This window comes from Suncus etruscus, chromosome 13, assembly GCF_024139225.1.
Source record: "Suncus etruscus isolate mSunEtr1 chromosome 13, mSunEtr1.pri.cur, whole genome shotgun sequence".
Taxonomy (NCBI): Eukaryota; Metazoa; Chordata; class Mammalia; order Eulipotyphla; family Soricidae; genus Suncus; species Suncus etruscus.
Window position 1 is genome coordinate 14,961,438 of NC_064860.1, and position 21,382 is coordinate 14,982,819.

Here is a 21,382-nt window from a genome sequence, read left to right on the forward strand (position 1 = left end):
TTCCTTTAAACTCTGACATAGATGGAATATTTATGCCCATACCCCCCCTCCTTAGTTCCTATATGTAAACCCTAACCCACAGCATGATGGGATTTGGAGATGAGGCTTTGGGAAGACTAACTCATGAGGGGAAGCTTCAGGATGAATTACATAGTAGAAAAGGGAGTGAGTGAGATCTACTTCTATGTGCAAAGAGTGGTGAAGAAAACAGAGAAATCAGCTGTCTGCAAGTCAGGAGGAAGAGTCCTTCCCAGAAACCCCAACAGCTGACACCTGCATCTGTCCTCCCTTCTTCAGAACTGTGAGAACATTCATTTCTGCTGTTTAAACCTGTGTTTCTCAAAGGGGGGGGGGGGTGAGGGGTCTGTGTGCCCGTTGGGGCCCCAAGGCCTTCCAAGATGGCCAGAGATAAACTTGTTGCATAAACAGAGCAACCAAGGTTGGAAGGAGGCCATGGGTGAAAAAAAAAAAAAAAAGGTTGAGAAACACCTAACTATAGTATTTTATTTAGGGAGTTGGAAAAGACAAATGCAGGCACATTTTTCACCTGTTTCTTTCAAAGTACTTCATGTCCTTTCAGTGGATGTGATGTGTTTGGGAATGTTCCAGAGAGTTGTGATACTGTCTTTGGAGCAAAGGAGGGTTAAGAAAGTGCACTTTCTTCAAAGTAATCACATTCAGTAGACTTGAAGAGATAAGAGTAAATTTGTCTATTGGCAAGACACACAATATCATCCCAGGCAGCCGTCACCCAAGGCTCTATGTAGATGAACACTACAGACCTATTTATACAGAAACCTTTAGCAATTCTCACAGATTGCCTGGCTGCTCTCATGTCTTCAGTATTCTGCACCATGAAAAAGTAACTGTCAAGGATAATAGGAACACAACTTGACCTACTTTTCCCTAGATTCCCGCAAAGTCTCTAACAGTGGCTCCTGCGATCACTGAACTCTCCCATCTTTGGAATCACTGGTCCACGCTTTCTCTGCACACAACCCGGCAGGTCACTCATGGACAAGTCCTAAACACCCCTCCCTGGTCGTGGGTTTTAAACAGTCCCAATCTAGCTAATCCTCACTCAGCTAATCTTTAGAATACGCAGGAGAGGGACAAGAAGAGAACCATTCTGCAAGAACTGGAGGACACCTAGCAAAGGGTATACACCCAGAAAGAACCTGTGCCCCGTCACAAGTTCAGACCCTCCCTTCTCCCAAAAAGTGTTTCGCCCTAAGTCAAATGTTTCTATCAGCCTCTCTTTTCCCTTCTCATTTTTAAAAGGCTGACAAGACCAAGGCTGTTTTAGCTACAAGCCCTGCCACTCCACATGGTCACCGTCTCAGCAAACCCCACTAAACGAGGATTCATTTTTCAAAACTGAGCAAAGCCCATCAAAAATGTTCCCCATAGCGCTGTGGGCTGAGAGCCCCCAGTGGAAGACAGCCCAGAGAGTGGGTTGGGGCCTAAGGCAGCCAGGTTGGCCTGTGAATTGATGCCAGAAACCTGCAGGCTGGCCTGATTCTCCATCTACACACACGACCCACGCCCGACCCGCCCCACCTCTTCTGCGCCCTCGGACCCGCGCAAGGTCCCCATTTTCCCTCCAGGAAACCCTATCAGGAACGCACCATCAGGAAGTCAATGTTTAAGCTCTTGGGGGCGGGCACCCTCCTGCTCAAGGAGGCGTCACCGGATACCAGGTAGGTGGCGACTCCCCATAACTTCTAACACCAGGGTCTCCCTTGGGGAGGCAGCCCTGGCGATGCCCAAAGCTGGCAGCGCGCGTCCGGAACAAGCGCGCACGCCGCCAGCCTCCTGTCCTGCAAAGGAGGATCCCGCTGGGGATCAGGGGTGCCAGGGGGGCGCTGAGACCCGCTGCCCAGCTGCCCCCTGAGCAGTGGCACACGCTCCTAGCTAGCCCAGGTGCCCTCTTGTGCCAAAACATGAGGCTTTTCTGGTGCCAAGTGGAAGAAGCATTGCTGGCCAGAGGAGGGCACCCAGAGACCCCGGCGCGCGCTCCGGCCCCAGGGACCCTCTCCAAGCCTCCACCGCCTCCCCCAATTTCCCAGCCACTCTCCAGTCGCCCCAGGGTGGGCGCGGGCCCCACGTGGGGTGGGTGCGCGGCGCCCCTGCCTGCCCAGGCTCGCGCTCACCCGAGCCCCGGCGGCGCTGCGCTTCCTCCGCAGGGTGAGTCCACTCCGCAGCAGCGCGGGCAGGTCCCGGAGCCTCGGGCGCTGCGGGGCCGCCGGTTGCTCGCCGTCCGCCTCCCGGGAGCTGGGGCTCCGGCGCAGGGCACCATCGGCCGTGGCAGCCGCGGCCAGCGCTGGGCTCTCGAAGGGCGGCTGCATCTTGATGGAACCCACGGCCATCCTCATGCCCTGCGGGTGGAACTGCGCCCGCGGCTGCTCTCCACCGCGCTCGCCTCCGCGCCTTCGCCAGGCAGCGCGAGGGCGCGACTGCGGATCGGGCTCGGGCGCGGGGCGTGCTGCCAGCCGCTGCCCATTGGCGCGCCACGGCCCCCGCCAGGCTCCGCCGGTGCGCCGCCCCTTGCCCGCCCAGGTGCGCCTGGGCCCGCCCCGCTCCGCCCTCGCCCGCTCGGCCGGGCACAGGCCAAGGTGGGTGGCACACACCCTGGGCATCTGTTTTGCACAGGTGCAATCAGTCTTCGCTACTTGAACCCACCATCCTCCTGCCCCCCAACTCCCTGTAGACTGAAAGGCCCCATTTCATCCTTTTTTTCTGTAAAACAGGCAAAGTCTGGAGTCTCCCCCCACCCCCAATCCCTGTCTGGGGTTTCTGTACCAGCCAGCCCCAAATCCCAGCCCCTTAATCCCTCCAAAGGGCTTTTATAAATAGGATCTTCTGCTGCCCTCTTAAGCTAAGCACAGTGCTGTCCCTCTGGCGCACTCCCCATTAAGGGGGAGAAAACTTTTAGCTGGGAGTGTTGAGCAAATAGGTGCAAGTCTGGGGACCTGGAGGAGAGCGTGTTGGAACCTGACCTTAGGATGAATGAGCTTGCCGAACTGTAAAGGCCTATGTGCTGTGAATCATTGTTTACCATTCCAGGCCCAGGGAATAGTAAAGTATGGGAGGAAAACCATGGCGGCCTGTCCTTCAACTCCAAGTGGCTGGGAAGTTTTACACCCTAGCTCTCTCTCCCCACAGGCCTTCTAGAGCTTAGACTCCCCAATACAACAATGAAGTCCCCCTTTGTGCCGAAGGGTTTTGGGAAGTGCACGGACTTAATATGATAAGGTTAAATAAATTGGACAAATATGACGCACTGTCAGCAGTGATATCTGAGCACAGAGTCAAGCAAGCGATCACTGAGTACTTCTGGGTGTAGCCCCAACGCTAAAAAAAAAAAAGGTGAATATTTTTTTAAAATAATAATAATAATAAAAGAATTATGGGAGGTTTTCTATCCTTTCTCAGCCCCTCACAAGGCATTTGGTAAATGAATAAATAAATAAATGTGGAGAGAGAGAGAGAGAGAGAGAGAGAGAGAGAGAGAGAGAGAGAGAGAGAGAGAGAGAAAATTGAAGACATTTGGGGAAAAGGAATAAGGACATAGAACATTGCACTGAGGAAGGTTTGATCCAGCAGTCAATAAACATACCTTGTGCTCTCGGTAATTGCCAATTTAGCATGGAGAATGTGTGTTCTGAACCCCAGGGGCTCTGCTGGCTCGGAAGAGAGATCAGTGGTCAGTGCCTTAACTGTAGAAGATTCAACTACACAGGAAGAAGAAGAGTTCTTCAAGAACAGGGAAAGCAGGAGAAAAAATGCCAACGTGATACTGCACAGCACCTACTGGGCACAGAGACTGTAGCATGTTTGGTGGGAGAGAAGGATAAGAAAGAAGCAGGAATGCTGATGACAGGACGATGGCTGAACCTCTGTATCCTTCCTTCATTGGCTATGCTCACTGACTATACTCTGCACTGAATGCTTAAGTCTATCCCAGATTCCAACTCACTTCCCCTATATTTACTGAAAGCTAAATCCCATTTTTATGCTATATCTGACTACAATTTGTGTAATGTTAAAATATACTTTCGCTTCAGTTAAGAATATGTCACTTGTTGCCTTGAGCCCCTGGATAGTACCCCATTTTCCAGACTTTCTTCAGTAAAGTGTCCAACAAACTTTGTAAACATTTCTTTAGATTAGTTGTATATTAGGTTGTTGTTGTTTTTTGTTGTTTTGTTGTGTTTTTTTTTTTGAGCACATGTGCTTTTTCTCCTGGACTGTTGACTGTTGGCTTCTCGAGTGTGTGTAGGCCCTGTGACCAGCTTAACCAATGGAAGACAGTTGCATGAACAGGGCCCATTCTGGAAGGACTCTTCCTGGGCCCAGTAGTTTCCATTTTCTGCACTCTCAGCAGGTTACTCTTGGGGTACTGGGCCTCCCATATCAGGCTTCTTTTGGTGAGAAACCTACACCACCTAGCAGTGTATACAGTGATGCTCTGCTAGCAGTGCTCTGACAATGCTGGAATGATACATCAATTTCAGCCACTTGTTAGCCATATTAGACACCATCTGAGTCTTTGTGTGACCCCTGTGTGGCCCCACTTGTAATTGCTACCCAGTCAAAGAACTAAAACAACTACCCAACTCAAGTGCCTGAATTAAGTCTAAATAATCCACAGAAGTATGAGAAATAATCAGTTATGTGAAGTTAATAGATTTTGAGATATTTTAGAGGATCCTGAACACATGCTTCATAAAAGGTGTAAAGAGGAGCTAGAGGGGCCGGAGAGATAGCCTGGAGGTAAGGCATTTGCCTTGCATGCAGAAGGACGATGGTCTGAATCCCGGCATCCCATATGGTCCCCCGAGCCTGCCAGGAGCGATTTCTGAGCATAGAGGCAGGAGTAACCCCTGAGCGCTGCCGGGTGTGACCCAAAAACAAAACAAAACAAAACAAAAAAGAGGAGCTAGAACAATGGAACAGTTGGTAGGGTGTTTGCCTTGAAAATGGCCAACCAGGTTTGATCCCTGGCAGTCCATATAGTCTCTAAAGCACTGCCAGGAGTGATCCCTGAGTGCAGAGTCAAGACTTAGCCCTGAGCACCATTTGGTGTGGACCCCTAAAAAGTGTGAAGAACAGATTCTCTAATGATTAGAAACAAACGAAATTTCTATTTGTTTTCAGATATAAAAAAGAGAGAAACTTGAGATTTTTTAAGTGAGAGGGACTGGGTATACTAGAAAAGAGAAGAAGAAATGTGTTTTTGTTTATACCTGGTACTCAAGGATTACTCCTGGCTCTGTGCTCAGGTATGACTCCTGGTGGGATTCAGGATTACATGATGTGCCAGGGACTGAACCCAGGTCAGCTGTGCACAAGGCAAGTGCCCTACCAACAGTATTACCTGTCCAGACCTACATTTGAACCGTTTTGTTTAGAGCCTTGTCTTTTTTATTTATTTATTTTTGGTTTTGGGGCCACACTCAGAGGCAATACTCAGGGATTATTTATTCCTGCCTCTGTGCTCAGAAATCACTTTTGGCAAGCTTGGGGGACCATATGGGATGCCAAAAATTAAACCCAGGTCCATCCTGGGTCAGTTGCGTAAGGCAAAAGCCCTACCTCTGTGCTATCTCACCAGCCCCAAGTTTTGCCTTTTTAAAGCATATGAATGTATGATCTATTTCAAAATAGATCACAAATAGCTCCAGAGTGAGAGAAGCCAAGGAAATTGGGAGCTAGTATGAGAGTATTAGCTCTCTCTAAAAGTAAAAAATAAAGTTTTTTTGGCCACATGCAAAGCCTGCATTTCAGCCTATTGAGCTATCTTTTCAGCCTGCATTTTAGCTTCTCTCAGCAGTTAAGCTGACGGAAATAGAGGCCACCCCAGTGAAAACCCAACCAGGAGAAACAGGTGAATTAAAGCCTAAGGAAAAATATGATAGAGTCTAAAACTCTGTTAACCAAGGGTGAATTAGACAGATTCTCAGGGCATCTAAGAGCAAAGCCAACACCCTCCTTCAATAATGGACTGTGCTGAATAGTTAGATTTGTGCCTTTTCCTCTGTTATTTGTGTTCTTAAATCTCAAGAACATCAAGAAAACTTCGCTGGTCAAGACTAGAGTGATAGTGCAGCAAGTAGAATATTTGTCTTGCTAGTTTATAAACCTGTTTAATCTCAGGCATCACATATGGTCTCCAAGTCCTGTTAGGAGGGATACATGAATGCAGCACCCATAGTAAGTCCGAGCACAGTCCAGTGTCGCCCTTTAGAAGCAAAACATAATTTATAAAATTACTGGCTGGACTTTCTCATGTGTTTTCCACTCCCTACACTTGTGTCCTGCTAATTGTATAAAATACACATCATGCTAATGAACCCTCTTCACTATTACTCAGGGGTATTTTGATGGGTCCCATTGATGTCCAACTCTCCCATTACCTACTGGTTTTAATGTCCCCACCCCATCATCAGTGAAAGATTTTTTGCATTGCTTTATCAGCTTTCAAAAAAAAGGGGGGGAGATAATGGATCACTTCAAACCTGACAATTGAAGTGTGTAACGATCAAACAAGGGTTAGATGTGATCTTTCCCAGGACAAAGAAGGGAAACAGTAAGAGGGGCCAGCCTCTTCTGTTCTAAGGATGCCAGCCCTAGCCACTATGCACTTAGTACTACTAACAATGTTTTCTTATGGTATGAATATTCAATTAAGAGAAACATAAAGTGATGAAACATGTCTCAAACCTGAAAATGTTAAGCCTTACTCATTTTATTTTCATTTTGGAGGCTCATAAATAGAACTCTCTGCCATCACCTGTTCATGACAAAACTGTGTGACACTGTGCTATGATTTTTATAGTACAGCAGGCGTTATGCATCATGCAAATATTCCTCGTGGGGATGATACATTTCCCTCATATACTTGCATTAGTAGCTATATTAGAGATTGGCTGATAAGGATGAGTGTCATTCCCTATGAATTCATCTCTCTCTGTTACACATATTTTTTAGACATAATGAGTCTATTCATGTCTCCTATATTATTATCCTGGGAAAAACATTTAAGTCAGGTATGCAAGTTTATCAGAGCATTTAAGATGTGCTTAAAGGGAAGCAAAAATTTATGTGGTTCACAAGCCCAAAAAGATAAAGAGAGTGTTAAGTAAACCAACTTGACCCCCAGACAGCGAAAAAGCCAAGCCAACCTTGTCCTGTCTACCTATTCTGCTTACAGAAATCTAATCTATCTAATCAGTCTTACATTGACCAAACTACAACTCATCCGAGAAGCTTCCACTCTTCTTCCCCTGTGGAATTAATCCTTCTTTGAGTCAACCCCAGGCTTTACCTAAAAGTAGAAATCTACTTTACCATGGTTCTTATCATAATCAGCCATATATTTAAATGAAATGTTTACATGTGAGACCTAAGTATAATTATAAACCCTCAGAAAGAAGAAATTATTTGACTTTGTATTTCATTTTAGCATCAAATGCAGTGCGTATGCAATATTAGCCAATGTGGTTGTTTTTGTTCTTCAGGAGATGAACACAGAACTAATTCAGAGGGAGCTCAGGTACCATGGGAGGAGGCAAACTTTCTGTTGTTTTCTTAAAGAAGGTAGAATTCCATTGGAGGGGGAATAATTGATTTTTTTTTTGAAAAGGGGAAAAAGTTTGGGAATTTCTGGCTGACCACTTAGTAGATGCTGAGTCAATATATGCATGAATGAATGCTAAGTAGATGAACAAATGAATGTATACAGTTAGCAATTAAATACAATTGAAAAACTGCAACCATAAGCCAAGGAAAGTAAGATAAGAGGTCTTAGCAAATGAAGATTCTTGAAGGCTTCAGGAAAATATTTTATCCCCCAGGGTGATGGGAGGCTATAAATGGGCTCCAGATGGTAGTATATTCTGATCAGCAGAGAAGAAAGATGATTTTAGCACCAGTATGTAGAATGCTTTAGAATAGGTTGACTGGGAAACTGGACAGCTAGCAAAGCAAGTTATAGAAACACAGACATGGAGCATTAAAGTGGCAATCCACAGAAACTTGGCCTGTGCTTTCCTTAGACAAGTAGCATCTCTGTATTCTGTACACAGTTTTTGTGCTAATTACGTGAGTAGATGTTTGTAATGCTATTTGGCCAATTGTAAAGAACTACACATAGAGCACTGTCTTGCTGCAGGAGTAAAGTGAGCAGATTGAAAGATATGGGGAAAAGTAGAGCTTGAACTAGGATAGCAGAAGGGAGTGAGACAGGAAAGGGCATCAAAGACTGTGGACAACTCGAAGGCAAGCTAAAAATATTGGCTATCAGGCAGGAAGTGACGGCATTGGGCTTATGTCAGTGGTTCTCAAATAGTGGGGCGCGCACCCCAAGGGGGGCGCAAGGCTACGTAAAGGGGGGCGTTTGACATCAGCAAACACTGTCATAGCAAGCTAAGCATCGTGTTTATGTCTCTGGAGCTGAGAGTTGCTGTGTCCTGCTTCAAACCCCGCTTCGAAAAGCTCTGCCTTGCAAAACGTGCTCATTGTAGCCATTCATCCAGACATCACCTCTGATTAAAAAATCAGCTCAAATTATTTTATAGATTTTTGTTTTGCAGGTTAAAGTTTTTTTAATAAATATACTATTTACAGTCGCACGGGGGGGGCACGAAAAATGTTTTCTTCTTCCTAGGGGGGCATAACAGAAAATAATTGAGAAGCACTGGCTTATGTGAACCCAGTTTAAGTTTGATCCCTGGAACCAGATGGCCTAAGAACAGCAAGTATTGCTGCACTTGTATATAGTATAGACTTCCCCAAGCACTGCATAGGTGGCCCTGGTTGTTCACTGGTACCACTGGCCCTGAGATGTTGCCTGTTCTCAGACCATCACAGTGAACCACTGTCCCAAGTGGCCAAGAATCATTGGGAATGACTCTAAGGGGCCCTCAGCATTGTTTGAGAGGATACACTGCCCACTCCTCACATCAGAACATGTGATTTCCTGTTTGTGAATGTTAAGCATTGACCATGAATAGAATAAGCCATGAGAAAGAACATCTGCTAAATTAGAAGCTGCTGGCAACATCCTGTGAACAATAGAATTTAGAAGATCTTGACTTTTAGGGCAAAGTCTCCTAAGTTCTTAAACATTGAAAGTTCTTGAGATTGGAGAAAATGGCAGCACTCAAGGTAATACTTTTCAATATGTCAAAGAGGAATTGGATTCATCTGTACAGAGGTAAGACCACAGGGTTGAGATTAAAAAAAATAATAATAAGAACTTTCTTCTCCCCATAATTAAACACTATTTTTTTGTTTTGTTTTGTTTTGTTTTGTTTTTGTTTTTGGGTCACACCCTTGCTCAGGGGTTACTCCTGGCTCTACGCTCAGAAATCGCTCCTGGCAGGCTCGGGGGACCATATGGGATACCGAGATTCAAATCACCATCCTTCAGTATGCAAGGCAAATGCCCTACCTCCATGTTATCTCTCCGGTCCTCAATTAAACACTATTCTATCCATTAAAGTCCCTTTTAACAGTCCTCCTGATCTATGCAAAATGACACAATGCACCATAATTCTCCTAACCCAGAGATTCCGTCATATTACCAGGCCCAACACTTACTGAAGCAGTACTCAAGGTATTATCTGGAAGCTTCCAGGCATCTCCACACCCCTTGTACAAATTCTACAAGGTCAGAGATATTTTTAAAATAATGATAAGATAATGACAAAATTCTACTTGTCTTCTTGTTCTCAGTCTCTAATGAATCTACTTTGTTTTGCAGAGCCTACAGAGAATATTGTAACAGAATGCAAGAACAAGTCAGTCAGACAACAAGAATGTAAAACAATGGGGCTAAAGAGATAGAACTGTGGTAAGGTGCTTACTTTTCACGTGGCTAATGTAAATTCAATCCCTAGCACACCATCTGGTACCCTGAGTCCTGCCAAGAGTGATCCTTGAGCACAAAGTTAGGAGTAAGCCCTGAGCACAGCTTGAGTGTTGCCCAATCCCTCCCAAGACCCCAAAATTATAAAGCCAAATCTCTTAAAATTGTATTGAAACGAAAACAAAGCCATTTTTCACTAAATTTTATTTGTTTTGCTTTTGCAGCCTGATCTTGCAGTGATCCGGGATTACTCTATGCCCAAAGGAGGTCAATCCTCATGGTACTCGGGGAGTCATTAGGAGTTCCAGGGGTTGAATTTGCTGTGTGCAAAGTAAAAGCCTTAACTCTTGGACTACCTCTCCAGCTTGTTTTGGAAAGCAGTTATTTGTTATAAAGCATTGTTTATTTTAATACATAGTAAATTATTATTAAAAAACTAATAAATATTTTAAAATTTAATATAGTAAGTACCCATAGTTATTATGCACATAAACAAAAGTGCTTTGTGTGTCCTCTATTATTCATGAATATAAAGGTTCTGGACATTACAAACTATAAGACTTTACTGGGAAAATATGTATCTCTGATAACAGAGGAAAAGGTGAAAAGACTTAAAAGTTTTCTTCTACCTGCTCCATTTACCAATGATATTCACTGAGTTAAAACCACCTTCATCCTGACCAGAATTCCCCAAAAATGGCTCCTCTAGGAATTCTAGGTGGTGGAATGTAAAGAATCATTCTCTGGTATCAGAGAGTTTAAATCTAGGATCAAATCCAAATTTTTCTATTTCCTAGTTTTATTTTCATTTCCTAGTTTTCCATTTCCATATTAAACTTCTAGGTTATGCTGTTTCAATAGTTATACTATTAGCCTATTGAGAAGATTGGGTAAAGTATGTAGGAGGTTTTCCATCCACTAAAATGCCTCTTGCACTCTACTTTTCCTCAACATAGATGCGGCTTTTGGGGGTATTTATTAATATATTTATTTAAGCACCATGATTACAGACATATTTATAGTTGGGTTTCAGTCATAAAAAAAGTACACCTTCCTTCACTACTGCAAACTTCCCACCACCAATGCCCCCATCTCCCTTCTCCTGCACCACCAGTCTGTATTTGAGACAAGAATTCTATTTCTCTTACTCACTACCATTATGATAGTTGCTAGTGTAGTTATTTAGTTATTTCTCTAACTGCACTCACCACTCTTTGTGGTAAGCTTTATATCATGGTTTGGTTCTTTCAAACCTCATCTCTATTGTCTCTGGGTATTATTACCATACTATCTTTTGTTTTTATTAAATCCCACACATGAGAGACTATTCTGTGTCTATCTCTCTCCTTCTGAATCATTTCACTGAGTATAATAATTTCCATGCCCATCCATGTATTGGAAAATTTCATTTCTTCATTTTTTTCTGACAGTTGCATAGTATATATATATAATGAAATACTATATATGTATATATACATTATATATATGTACCAAGTGTCTTTAGCCACTCATCTGTTGTGGGGCACCTGGGTTATTTCCATATTGTGGCTATTGTAAATAATGCTTCAATGAATATAGATATGAGGAAGGCATTTTTGTATTGTGTTTTTGTTCCTAATGTATATTCCTAGGAGTAGCATAATTGGATCATATTGGAGCTCAATTTATGAGAAATCTCCAACTTGTTGTCTATAAAGGCTGGACTAGTCAGCATTCCCACCAGCAGAGAATGAGTTTCTTTCTCCCCACATCACTGCCAGCACTGATCATTCTTGTTCTTTGTGATGTGTGCCAGTCTCTGTGGTGTAAGATGGTACCTTATTGTTGTTTTGATTTGCATCTCCCTGACGATAGTAATGTGGAACATTTTTTTCATGTGCCTTTTGGCCATCTCTATTTCTTCTTTAGGAAGTATCTTTTCTTATTAATTTTTTATTTTTAATTATGAAAACAAAGATGCAAAGAAAGAGGACAAGGTAAAGTTACAGTGGAAGGACAATCACCCATAAACAGAATTCTCAGAAGTCCCTTTGCTGATACCTTAATTTTGAACTTTCAGCCAAAGAACATTAAGAAAAATAAAACAGAACCCATGTACAATTACTTTGTCCCTCAAGTCCCCAGATTGTAGTACATTATAACATTTCTTAGCAGTACACAAAGCAATCTAATGCCATAAAACTTATGTAACACCTTAAACATTGAAGACATAGTATTTTTTACATTTCCATGCACATGCATATTAGTTTAAGTTAACCTCAAAAGTTTAAGTGGGTTTTTTTTTTTAAGAATTAGAGTCAAAGGAGCAGAGTAAAAATGGTGTTAGAGTGGCAATTATTGTTTGCATAGACCCACCAAAATATAAGGGACATGGAAAGGAAAAGCCTTGGCCTAAATACAAAGAGACCCTACCCCTGAAGTTTCCTGGCATAAGACCAACTCTAGGCTCCAGGCAAACTAGTTTGTCCAATCCAAGTAATTGTCTATAGTGCCAATACACTTTTATTTTTCACACAGTCTCTGTTGTTGGTATCATGTTTCTGTATTAAAGATCCTGGAATCTGCATATTCTACATTGAAGTCAGGATGGTGTGGAGCAGAAGTATCTTTTCATTTCTTCTCCCATTTTTTGATGGGGTTAGATTAATTTTCTTTTTAAGCTCTGTCAGTAAATTGTATATCTTAGGTATTAGCCACTTTCTGGTGGGTATTTGGAAAATTGTTTCTCCCATTACATTGGTAGCCTTTGTATCCTAGTCACTGTTTCCTTTGAGGTGTATAAGCTTTTCAGTTTAATATAGTCCCATTTGTTTGTCTTTGCTTCGACTTGTTTGGACAGTGGTATTTCCTCCTTGAAGATGTCTTTAGTCACACTGTCATGGAGTGTTTACCTAAGTGTTCTTCTTCATACCTTATGATTCTGGGCCTAATATCAGGTCTTTAATACATTTTGATTTGACCTTTGTGTACGGTGTTAGATGGAGGTCCAAGTTAGCTCTGTTGCATTTGTTGCATGTGGCTTACCAGTTGCCCCAGCATCACTTGTTTGTTTGGTTGTTTTTTTTGGTATTTTTCCCCCAAATCACTTGTTGAAGAGACTTTCGTTGTTCCATTTTATGTTTCTTGCCACTTTATCAAAGAATAATGAATTGTATGTCTGGGAAACATTCTCAATACTCAATACTCAAGTTTATTCCATTGATCTAAGGGTCTGAATTTATTACAATACCATCAGTTTTAATGACTATTGCTTTGTAATACAATTTAAAATTGGGGAAAGTGATGCCTCCCATCTTCTTTTTTCTAAAGGTTGCTTTAGCTATTCATGGGTATTTATTGTTCCAAATGAATTACAGCAGTGTTTGATCCACTTCTTTGAGGAATATCTTGGGTATCATTTGAGGTACTGTACTAAATCTATACAATGTTTTAGAAAATATTTCTATTTTAATGATGTTAATCCTCCCAATCCATGAACAGGGTATGTGTCTTCATTTCCTTGTGTCCTCTTTTCTTTCTTGAAACAATGTTTTGTAGTTTTCTTTGTTTAGGTCCTTCACCTCTTTAGTTAAGTTGAATCCAAGGTATTTTAAGTTTGTGTGACACTAATGTGAATGGGTTTATTTATTTATTTATTGATTGATTGATTTTTGGGCCACACTCGGTGGTGCTCAGGGGTTACTCCTGGCTGTCTGAAATAGCTCCTGGCAGGCACGGGGGACCATATGGGACACCGGGATTCGAACCAACCACCTTTAGTCCTGGATCAGCTGCTTGCAAGGCAAACGCTGCTGTGCTATCTCTCCGGGCCCTGAATGGGATTGTTTTTAATGTCCATTTCTTCTCTATCATTATTCGTGTATAAGAAGGTCATTGGTTTCTGCATGTTAATTTTGTAGCCTGCCACTTTGCTATATGAATCTATTGTTTCTAGAAACTTTTTGTTAGAGTCTTTACAGTTTTCTAAATATAGTATCATGTCATCTACAAACAGTGAGAGCTTGACTTCTCCTCTCCTATCTGGATGCAGTTTACTTCTTTTTCTTGCCTAATTGCTATGGCAAGTACTTCCAATACTATATTAATAGGAATGGTGAAAGGGGAAGCCTTGTCTTGTACTAGATTTTAGAGGAAAGGCTTTCAGTTTGTCTTCATTAAGTATAATATTTGCCATGGGCTTGTGGTAAATGGCCTTGAATATATTGAGAAAAGTTCCTTCCATTCCCATCTTGCTGAAAGTATTTTATCATGAATGGGTGTGGGACCTTATCAAATGCTTTCTATGCATCTATTGATATGATCAAGTATTTTTTATTTTTCTTTTGTTGATATAGTATATTATGTTGATTAATTTATGTATCTTAAACCATCCTTGCATCCCTGGAATGAAACTTACTTGGTTGTGGTGTATGATCTTCTTGCTGAGGCTTTAGATCCTAATTTCTAGAATTTTGTTGAGGATCTTTGCATCAGGAATATTGGCCTGAAATTTTCTTTTTTTGAAGCATCTCTGTATACTTGTGGTATTCGGGTGATATTAGCTTCATAAAGATTATTTGGGAATCTTTCTGTTTCTTCAGTTTCCTGGAAGAGCCTGAAAAGGATTGATAGTAAGTCCTCATGAAAGGTTTGAAAGAATTCATTAGTGAATCCATCTGGCCCTAAGCTTTTGTTTTTGGGAAGTCTTTTGATTACCCTTTTAATTTCCTCAGTAGTGATGGGTCTGTTTAGATATGGTAGATCATCCTGGTTCAACCATGGAAGATTATAAGAGTCCAAGAATTTATTCATTTCTTCCAGGTTCTTGTGTTTGGTGGCATAGAGTTTCTCAAAGTAGTCTCTGATTACCTTTTGAATCTCTGTAGTATCTCTAGTGATCTCCCCTATTTATTTCTAATTCTAATTCTCTCTCTTCCTTTCTCTGAGTTTTGCTAGTAGTTTATTGATCTTGTTTATTTTTTTCAAAGAACCAGTTTTTGATTTTGTTGATCTTTTGGATTGATTTTTGGATTTCCACTGCATTGATTTCTGCTCTAAGCTTTGTTATTTCTTTCTGTCCACCTGTTTTTGGTTAATTTTTGTTTATAATTTTCTAATTTTATAAGCTGTGTCAATTATTTATATCAGCTTCTTCTTCCTTCCTGATGTGTGCTTGCAAAGCTATAAATTTTCCTCTTAGTACTTCTTTTGCTGTGTCCCACAAGTTCTAATAACTTGTGTCTTCATTCACATTTGTTTCCAGGAATCTTGATTTCCTCTTTGATTTCATCTCTTACCCAGTTTTTCAGTAGTAAAATTTATTAATTATTTTATTAAAATATTAATTAATGTATTAATTAACAGCTATAAATCAGGTATTAAAGTTTTTCTTCTGTGTCCCTTTGTAGTTCAATTCTAATTTTAGAGCACTGTGATCTGAGAAAGTAGTCTGTACAATTTTTATTCTTTTGATTTTATGAAGGTATGTTTTATGAGTCAGCATGGGTCTATCCTGGAGAATGACCCATGTGTGTTGGAGAAGAATATGTATCCAGTTTTCTGGGGGTGGAATGCCCTATAGGTATATATTAGGCCACTTTCTTCCATTTCTCCTTTCAGAGCTAGTCTATTCTTGTTTGGTTTCAGCCTGGTTGACCTATCAAGAGGTGAAAGTATGGTGTTGAAATCTCCCATTATTATTGTGTTGCTATTTGATGTCTTCTTTCAGATTTGTCAACAATTGTTTTAAATATTTTGTTGGTCCCTCATTGAGTGCATATATATTTAGGAGTGTGATTTCTTCCTGTTGTACATATCCTTTGATTATTACGAAATGACCATCTTTGTCCTTTATAACATATTTTAAGTCTAAAGTTTGTGCCATCTGATATTAGTATGGTCAGTCCAGATTTTTAAGGGAGTTGTCTTCTTGGATGATTGTCTCTAACCTTTGATTTTGATTTTGAGTTTATGTTTGTTCTCACTATTTAGATGTGTTTCTTGTAGGCAGCAGAATGTTGTAGTCAGCTTTTCAATCCATTTTGCTACTGTGTCTCTTAACTGGTACATTTGATCCATGTCATGGGATTTAATGTCATCTTTATGTAGGACTTTAGTGTGTCTGTTGGTCTGTCTTGTCTTAAAGTAGACCTTTCAATTCCCCCCCTTTTTTTTTTTTGGTTTTTGGGTCACACCCGACAGCAAAGGGTTACTCCAGAAATTACCCCTGGCAGGTTTGGGGGGCCATATGGGATGCCAGGACTTGAACCACCATTCTTCTGCATGCAAGGCAAATGCCTTACCATTGCGCTATCTCTCTGGCCCTCAATTTTCCTTTGAAGGCTAGTTTTGAGTCTATAAAGTTTCTCAGCTGTTGTTCATCCGTGAAGCTATGTATGCTTCCTTCAAACCTACATGTAATTCTGGCTGGGTAAAGAATTCTACATGAAGCATTCATTTCATTGAGTTTTGTCACTATATTCCACCACTGCCTTTAGGCCTTGAGGGTTTCATGTGACAGATTTGCTATAAGTCTTAAGGATGCTCCTTTGAATGTAATTTTCCTTTTTGATCTTGCTGCTTTCAGTATTCTATCCCTATCTGTGGGAGTTGTCATTGTGACTAGGATTGTGTCTTGGGGTGTTTTACTTCAGGTGTCTTTTAGATGGTACTCTTCAGGCATGCCAGATTTAGGTGCATGGAGTCTTTAGCTCTAAGAGGTTCTCTGCAATGATGTGCCTGAATGTTGATTCTTCCTGGGAATTTTTTTCCTGGGTCTCTGGGATGACAATGATTTTTATGTTATTCCTGTTGAGTTTATCAAAGACTTCTATTTTAATCTGTTCACATTCTTTGAAGTTTATTTTCCATTGTCTGATCATTAGTTTTTTAAGGCTCTTTTCCAATATCTTCTGTTGTATGGAATTTTTACACGCCTCATATTTCAGCTCACTGATTCTGTCCTCAGCCACTGTTATTCTGATTGAGAGGCATTCCCATGAGGTTTTCATTTTGCCTACCAAGTTTTTCTATCCTGTCATTTCAGTTTGAAATTTTTTTATTTCTATTTTTATTGTCTCTTGATTCTTATTTGTGTTTGTGGTTCGTTCAGCTCATTCTGTGCTTTCTTTGAGTTCTATGAGGATCCTCTATATTGCCTCTCTAAATTCCTTATTTGAGGCTAAATAAGTGGTCAACACAATTCTGATCACCAGGGCTGCCATCTTCATTTTCTGTGCATGGTGGAGGCCTGCATTGTTTTCCCATTGGCCGCAAAATGAAGCAGAGTGGCCCTTCTCCTCTGGCTCCTCCTTTTGTGAGGAGGATCCACTCACCTTTTTGATGTGCTGTCAGGAGTTCTTCTGGGCAGGGTGCTTCACACTGCAGCAGAGCAGAGGCAGTTCCTAGATGCTGCTTTTAATGAATTCCTTGGAGCACTGCATGCCTTATTGAATAGATGAAGGCCTCCCTTTTATCTTTCCGAGTTTTCTCCACAATTCTTTACTTTAGGCAATCTCCAAATATTCAGGTTATTCCTGAAAGGCCTCTTTTGTTTTGTTTTGCTTTATTTTATTTTCAAAAAACTTTTTGGGGTTTTTGATCCATACTCAAAAATGCTCAGGGCCTACTCTTGGCTCTGCCTCCATGGATCATTACTTGAAGTGCTGGGGTGATCATATGAGGTGCCAGAGATTGAATCTAAGCCAGCTCCAGGCAAAGTAAGAGCATTTCTCTCTTTCCTGCTCACCTAAAGGGCCTTCTTTTTCACCAGCCAACACCATAGAGTTTTCTTATCTTTTATACTCAGAATATTTTAAACTTGGAATTAAAAGAGAGAGGAGCTGAAACATATTAAACAAACAGACATGGGCTTGTCACACATTGATTATTTCTGATCCTAGCATACACACAGCCTTTCTGAGCCTTCACGAATAAAACAGAATCTAGAAGGTGGCTATAAAGACTAAAAAAAATAATGTTAATAAAATATCTTACAAACTCTAAAAACATGAATAAACTGTCATTAATCTGTCTGATCTAGTGGTAGTTATCCATCATAATACCACTCAGCTAGTATTATATTATATTCAAAATATATTATATTATATTAATAATAATAAAATCCTGCCACCTGCAGCAACAGGGATGTAATACGGTATTCTGCTTAGTGAAATGAGTCAAGTGGGGACTAAATAATACTCATATTTTACTCATATTTGATAATGAAGAAACAAACCAAATGAATTAACAAAACAAGTGATTTAAACAGCAAGAACAACTTAGTAATAATGAGTAGGGATGGTAGAAAGCAATTGTTTAGTAACAGATAAAATATAGATTTAAATTTTTGGTGATGAGCAGGGATGGAGAGAAAGCTTAAAGAACTGAAACTGATGCAAGCAAAGGGACCACAAGTTCAATCCCTGGTACTGCAGGTTCCTCAATCACTCAGTAATAAGTCCCAAGCACCACTGAGTGTGACACCAAAACAAAAAGAAATGTATTACAAACTGATATATCTATAGCTGTATAGCTACAACCTATATCATATTTAAAACAATGCTATTTCAATTTTTAAAATATTATATCTCACCGAGCATATGTTTAAACTTAATTCAAAAATGAATAATCAAAATTCTCTCCACTCACACACAAGTATGCTTTCATTTGATGCTAATATGAAATGCTTACTTATTTTTACAAGTATGCAAACCTTGTGATGTATGCTAGGTAATCATCCAAACTTTATTTTTCTATTTAAAAGTCTTTAGATCAAATCAAGACAAAGAGAAACACTAAAACATATCACTCTTTGGTAAGAGCAAAAATGAAAAACTCTTGAAAAAATCTGCAATGTGAAGCAGAGAGGCAGTATAGCGGGTAGAACATTTGCCTTGTATGCGGCCAACCTAGGTCTGACCATCTTCAGCTTCCCATATGGTCCCTGAGCCTGCAAGTAATAATTCCTGAGTGCAGAGACAGGAGTAACCTCTGAGCACCTCTGGTGTGGCCCCCAAACAAACAAAACACAACACACACCCCTAAAAAACATCCCCACAAAACCCTGCAATGTAATAAATATAATTCTCTTCCCATGACCCAGTCTCTTCAGTGTGAGGGAGAGGAAAAAGAAGAAAAGTTACTTGAAGGGGTAATGATTTAAGCTGCTATTAATAGAGCTCTCAATAAAACCTTTTTTGCTCTAGGTGCACTCCTAGGCCTATTGACTTAGAAGTGGGGAAATCTGTTGTCATAAAGTTTCTGTTTATTCCTGAGGAAATTACAAAATCTTCCTTGTCAAGGCTGAGAGACCCACCTCAGTTCTCCAGATGATTCAGGAAGAGCCGGTTTTGGTCACAGTCTGCTGCTCATCTACAAGTTTATTAGTCTTCTCTTGACTCTTCTTTGACCATGAATATCCAGGGACTGATGTAACTTCTTTTTGAACATTTATTAAAGTATGGGTGTAGAAATCAGGGAACTTTAGTTACGTGATTCCAGATAAAAACTGTCAAAGCTTCCACTTTTTAAGTATGTAAGCTTGAAACATTCTTTCATAACAATAACAACAAAATGATATATTTGTAGACAGGATACTGTTTAGGCTCTCTCTTGATGGTTTAGAAATTAGAAGAGAAAATAAAGGCATGAATTCATGAAACCAAAGTATGTGGGGCACCCGGCAATCTCTGAGAGCAATTTATTTCTTATCATCTTTCCTTCCAGTTTCTAATCCAAGAATCCTAAATGAGCATTGCTGCAGGCTATAAATCCTCTAGTCTGGGGTCACATTGTCCTTCCTCTGTCTCTCCTTGGAGAAGTTAAACAGACTGATTCTTTGGCTTCAGTCCCCTCATTCGTAAAGTAAGGATAATTCTGGGACCTGCTTCATTAGACTAATGTGAGGAATAAATGAGACATGTGCAAAGAACAGAAAATGGTATTAGTACTGAAAGGCATTATAGTAATGTTAGAAGATTATTGTTCTTTTCAAGCTAAGGCCTAGAAGCTTTAGAAGGGTTAGTGTCCTCCTGAAACTATAGAAACTATGCATGGGTACTTTTCTGATGAAAGAAATAGAGGCTACATCAGATTGATAAGAATGGGAACTTCTAAGAACTATGGCATTTGGGGATCAAAGTTCACTTTATAAATGAAAACAAGTATAGACAGACCAAAAGTGAGACAGGTGGAAACTTCACGATAACACTCGGGTGTACATAGTGAAGTCACCTATAAGATAAAGAAGAGTATGTAGACAGAGCACTAATACAAATGGCTATCTGTCCCCCCTGAGGTGTAGATGTCATACCTGCGTGATTGAAGCTGAACAATATAGACTGGCAAAGATGAGGAGGGATGAGAGGCAAAAACAAATGGAAGTATTGGAAATTAAACACTTCTGTGGCTGCTCTGGATCCTAAAAACATCCAGAAAAAGAAGTGGGTGACGTAAAATGCTCAGGGAGAAAAGATATTTAAAACAATAAAAAGAAATTTGGAGAAGGCAACATTATTTGCTATTTCAATTTTGCATTTGTCTTTCTTTCTTTTTTTTTTCTTTTTTTTTTTTTTTGGTTTTTCGGGCCACACCCATTTGATGCTCAGGGGTTACTCCTGGCTAAGGCTCAGAAATTGCCCCTGGCTTGGGGGGACCATATGGGACGCTGGGGGATCAAACCGTGGTCCTGATCCTTGGCTAGCACTTGCAAGGCAGACAGACACCTTACCTCTAGCAACACCTCGCTGGCCCTGCATTTGTCTTTCTAAGACAGCACTAGTCTACCTTGAGAAGACAAAGACAGATTGGGATGACAGGACTGTGCAGCTGCATTTTTTTTTTTTTTTTGAGCACTGACTCAAGAATTCATGACTCCTCAGTGTTATTGTTAGATACGTATTTAGAATAATTTTCTGCCATGACAACAAGTAATCCTCATAGAATTTCAGTTTCAAAAAAGAGAGCAAAGATGTTGCTTTTTGGGCTTTTCTGCCTTTTACTTTGCATATTAATAACCTTGTATTAGCTACCCAGTGTTCTAAAGAATTGAAGTCACCTTGCCTGAAACCTATTTTATTTTTGTTGATTTGGGTGAAAAGATGGTTCTTTCTTCTCTTCGAACAATCTGAAAACTTTCTGAAATATGATGCTTAAAGATCACATGCCTTTGCTTCCTCTTCATGATCTCTAGAATCAACCCAAATAAAATGCTGCATTTTTCCCTAAGAAATACAACATGGCCTTTCTTCTTTCTGGTTTAAATGTTGGCCCAGAGAAATAATACAGTGGCTAAATACTTGTGTTGCATGTTTGATCTCAGGTACCACATAAGGTCTCCTGAGCAGCAAAGTCCTCAGCAGCACAAGTGTATGTGACCCCAAACCACAAAATCAATCCTTCAAAAGTAGCTTTTACTCAAGAATTAGATCATCAGTATACAAGCTCATCAACCTTGGGCTCAGCACCATGTTGGCTACAGATGGAGATGGAAGCATCTTTTCCCTTAAAGAGCTCAGAAACAAATGGAGA

The 21,382-nt window shown here is 40.7% G+C and overlaps 1 protein-coding gene across 1 annotated transcript in view; it reads right to left on the reverse strand.

The window, feature by feature from the left end:
* RAPGEF5 (Rap guanine nucleotide exchange factor 5) overlaps positions 1-2,375 on the reverse strand; it is a 264,811-nt gene extending 262,436 nt beyond the window's left edge. Inside the window, exon 1 of the mRNA XM_049785378.1 lies at positions 2,154-2,375. Coding sequence (XP_049641335.1) covers positions 2,154-2,375 — 222 coding nt within the window. The remainder of the gene's footprint in view (positions 1-2,153) is intronic.
* Between the last annotated feature and the right edge of the window lie 19,007 nt (positions 2,376-21,382).